Source organism: Gracilinanus agilis, chromosome 5, assembly GCF_016433145.1.
Source record: "Gracilinanus agilis isolate LMUSP501 chromosome 5, AgileGrace, whole genome shotgun sequence".
Lineage (NCBI taxonomy): Eukaryota > Metazoa > Chordata > Mammalia > Didelphimorphia > Didelphidae > Gracilinanus > Gracilinanus agilis.
The window spans coordinates 5,436,286-5,439,696 of NC_058134.1; the positions used below are offsets into that span (position 1 = coordinate 5,436,286).

Sequence of the window (3,411 nt, forward strand, 5' to 3'; positions counted from 1 at the left end):
TTTGGTTCAGAAAATTATTCCCTTTGTACAGATGGGGAAATTGAGGTTTCGAGCATCAAACTGACTTCCCTTGGTCTCATAGTCAGCATCGAACCATGAGGCTTCGAACTTGAATGTCTTCACTGGGGTTGGAGTTATGATTATTTTTGTCGTGCTCTTTGCTACGCGGAAGCCCCCCGTGCTTGTGTCATTTATTCTCACTAGACAACAGGCTCTATCAGAAGGGAATGAGGTCTAGAGATGCTCAGCGCCTCTTTGTTAGATATGAAATTGAATTAGACTTTGTCCCTGTTCTCCGAAGGTTTGCAGTGTACCGAGGGAGGGGGTTCCATACCCAAACGGCTACAGTGATGTCCTTCCTTCTTCATCCATCTCATTGTCCTATTTGAATAAATCTTTTAATAGTTATCCTCCTGATGCGGCGCGCTCCCTCGCCCCCTCCCTCCCTTCCTCCTCTCCCCCCTCCCCCTTCTCAGATCCCTCCCTCCCTCTCTCTCCAGCATCTAGGAAGAGGATCCTGTGTGAGGGGACTGAGATCCTTATTGCTAGTAGTAGATAGGCAGGGAGAGGAGGGCGACCTTCGGATCTTGGGCTCAACGCCCACCCCCTTTTCCTCCCCACCCCCTTCTGGCCCCGAGAAGGGGCGTTGGGGACCGTTGCACCCACCCCCACCCACCCCGTGCTGCTTTCCGCCCTGAGCCAGGAGCCAAAGGGACCTCACCGCCCTGTGCTGCTTCCAGTGGGCTCCCGGCAAAGACCTGAGGTTAATCTCGCTCGCACCCGTAGCCAGAAAGGAATCTCGAGGTTTTTGCCAAAGCTCTCCCTAAGCTCGGCCCGCCTGGCCCTTGGCAAGCGCCAGATCTGTTGTCTCTCCTGAACCTGAAGGACGCAAAGGGCCGCGGGAGAATGACTCCAATGATGCAGACGATTAAGTGCGTGGTGGTGGGAGACGGCGCAGTGGGCAAGACGTGCCTGCTGATCTCCTACACCACCAACAAGTTCCCCTCGGAGTACGTGCCCACCGTCTTCGACAACTACGCCGTCACGGTGATGATCGGGTCCAACCCCCACACCCTCGGGCTCTTCGACACGGCCGGCCAGGAAGACTACGACAGGCTGCGGCCCCTCAGCTACCCGCAGACGGACGTGTTCCTGGTCTGCTTCTCCGTGGTGTCCCCGTCCTCCTTCCAAAATGTGAGGCAGAAGTGGGTCCCGGAAATCACGCACCACTGTCCCAAGACGCCCTTCCTGCTGGTCGGGACCCAGATTGATCTGCGAGAGAACCCCTTCGCTCTGGAGACGCTGGCCAAGAAGAAACAGAAGCCCGTCACGGCGGAGATCGCCGAGAAGCTCACCAGGGACCTGAAGGGCATCAAATACGTGGAGTGTTCAGCGCTCACCCAGAAAGGCCTGAAGAATGTTTTTGATGAGGCCATATTGGCTTCCCTGGATCCTCCCAAACCCAAGAAGGGGCACAAGTGTGTTCTGCTCTGAGCAGGAGGCTCATCACCCTCACTGAATGTAAAATTAAAATTCGGTTCTTTTGCAATAATGAAAAATGTTCTGTGTGCACCAACACCCTCCCTTTGTGAGATAAGACCCACTGGAGCTCCCACTTTCCCCTCCATCCTCTTTTAAGTGGTAGTTAGTGTTTTGTCAGAAAACTGACCATATGAGTTTTCTTTACTGTTTTGATTTTCATTTGTTTGTTGTAAGAACAAGGCATACTAGTGACAGCCATGTAACAGATTCATTTTAGACCCAAATTCTTGAAGCTGCTTATAGGTGCCTTACTCGGGGCCTTTTTCCCCTTATTTTTTTAAAGGGTAGTGCTGTGCCATTGGGAATTTTATTATCAATGTTCTTGTTTTTATTTTTCCATTACTAGCTAATTAATTGACCATCAACAATTAATTAATTTATACTTATATCTATTTAATATTAATTGATTATTAATTTTCCATGATTAATCAATTAAAAAGTCACATAATTTCATATTATGTATACATAAATTATAAATTTATAAAACTTTTACCATCCATCTTGGATTCAATACTGCGTATTGGTTCCAAGGCGGAAGAGTGGTAAAGGCTAGGCAATGGAGTTAAGGGACTTGCCCAAGGTCACACAGCTGGGAAGTGTCTGAGGCCAGATTTGTTTTTAACATTTTAAAAAAAAAATTAAAAAATTAAAAATTCATTAGCCAGAAAGGGCAGGGACAGGGAGGACTTGGAGGGAAGAGAACAAGGTGGATTCCACTTCTCAGACCCAGTGCAGAAAACAGATCTGCCTCAACTAGTGCTCTTTAGGGTGAGTAAAGAGAATGAATCCCCTCAGCAATTTCCGCTCCCTTTTGGATGCTGCTCTTTCCCCTCCACAGGCTGAGTAGATGCAGCGTTGAGCAAAACCACCGGTGGGCACAGCACGCCTGGACCCTTTTCCCTTCTGGCATGGATGGCCGGGGATTCTTGGCCGTGGCTTGGAAGACCTCGATTTGCCAGTCGTCCCTTTTGAGGTGAAGGGCCAACCTTCATGATTGGAGAACGAAATCGGGGCACGTTTGGAACCTGGGGGGGGGGGAAGGGTTCGATTTCGAACTTTAAAGGGCGGCCCTCTTTCATTTTGTTCTGTGAGGCAGCGGCAGAGAGACTGGCCGCCAACGTGCAGCTGATGGAGCCTCAGGTCGTCTGCTTGGAGCAGAGATGGTGAACCCGGTGGGTTTAGGCAGAAGGGGAAAGGACTGGCGTTGGCAGAAAATGGCCTCAGAAATGATACAAATGACCTTTCAGGAGAGCTTGGGGTAGGGAACCAGCTTCCTTATGAAGCTGGGCGGGAGGGACACAGTTACCACCTCAAATACCAGCCAGAGGTCGACCCTTTGCCTTTGTTTTGTGGGTGAGAAATCCCTCCGCCAGCAGATCCCAGGCTCTATTAGAAATGCTTGCTTGCTTGCTTGCTTGCTTGCCTTTTAGCAGAGCTCCTAGTGTCCACAGGCACTTTGTCCCGTTCATCTTCCAATCCTAATGGGTAGAGGTTCACTAGGACGGGATGCTTCTCATTTCTCCGTCCTTTGCAGACAGACGGATTACATACGAACCCCACAGCCGTGTCCTTTGTTGCCCCAAATAAAGCAGCAGGAAGTCCCTCGGCGGGTGCTTGCCTTTGCCTTTTCCCGATTCTCTCTGGCCGTGACCATGACAGACAGCTTCCTTTCCCGCATCCCAAGGATCTGCTCCCTCTTCTCGCCTCCTCTCCTCTCCCCTAGTCTTGATGTACGTGGCCAATCATCCGTGCTCTAGACCACATTCTGTGTTTGGTTCTCCAACCCAAACCATGACTCTGGTATGTTCCATCTACCTGCTAGGGATGCTTCTCCCTCTTCTCTTCTCCCCAACAAACCCCTCCCCCCCC

The 3,411-nt window shown here is 50.5% G+C and overlaps 1 protein-coding gene across 1 annotated transcript; it reads left to right on the top strand.

Annotated features, from left to right (window-relative positions):
• Nucleotides 1-918: 918 nt before the first annotated feature.
• On the top strand, nucleotides 919-1,494 carry LOC123249295 (cell division control protein 42 homolog). The gene has a single exon (XM_044678286.1). It carries the CDS (start codon nucleotides 919-921, stop codon nucleotides 1,492-1,494), a length of 576 nt encoding a protein of 191 aa, XP_044534221.1.
• Nucleotides 1,495-3,411: the final 1,917 nt, after the last annotated feature.

What these genes read in the sequence shown, in the direction of transcription:
- LOC123249295 (XM_044678286.1), top strand. Translation starts at nt 919, where the DNA reads ATGCAGACGATTAAGTGCGTGGTGGTGGGAGACGGCGCAGTGGGCAAG.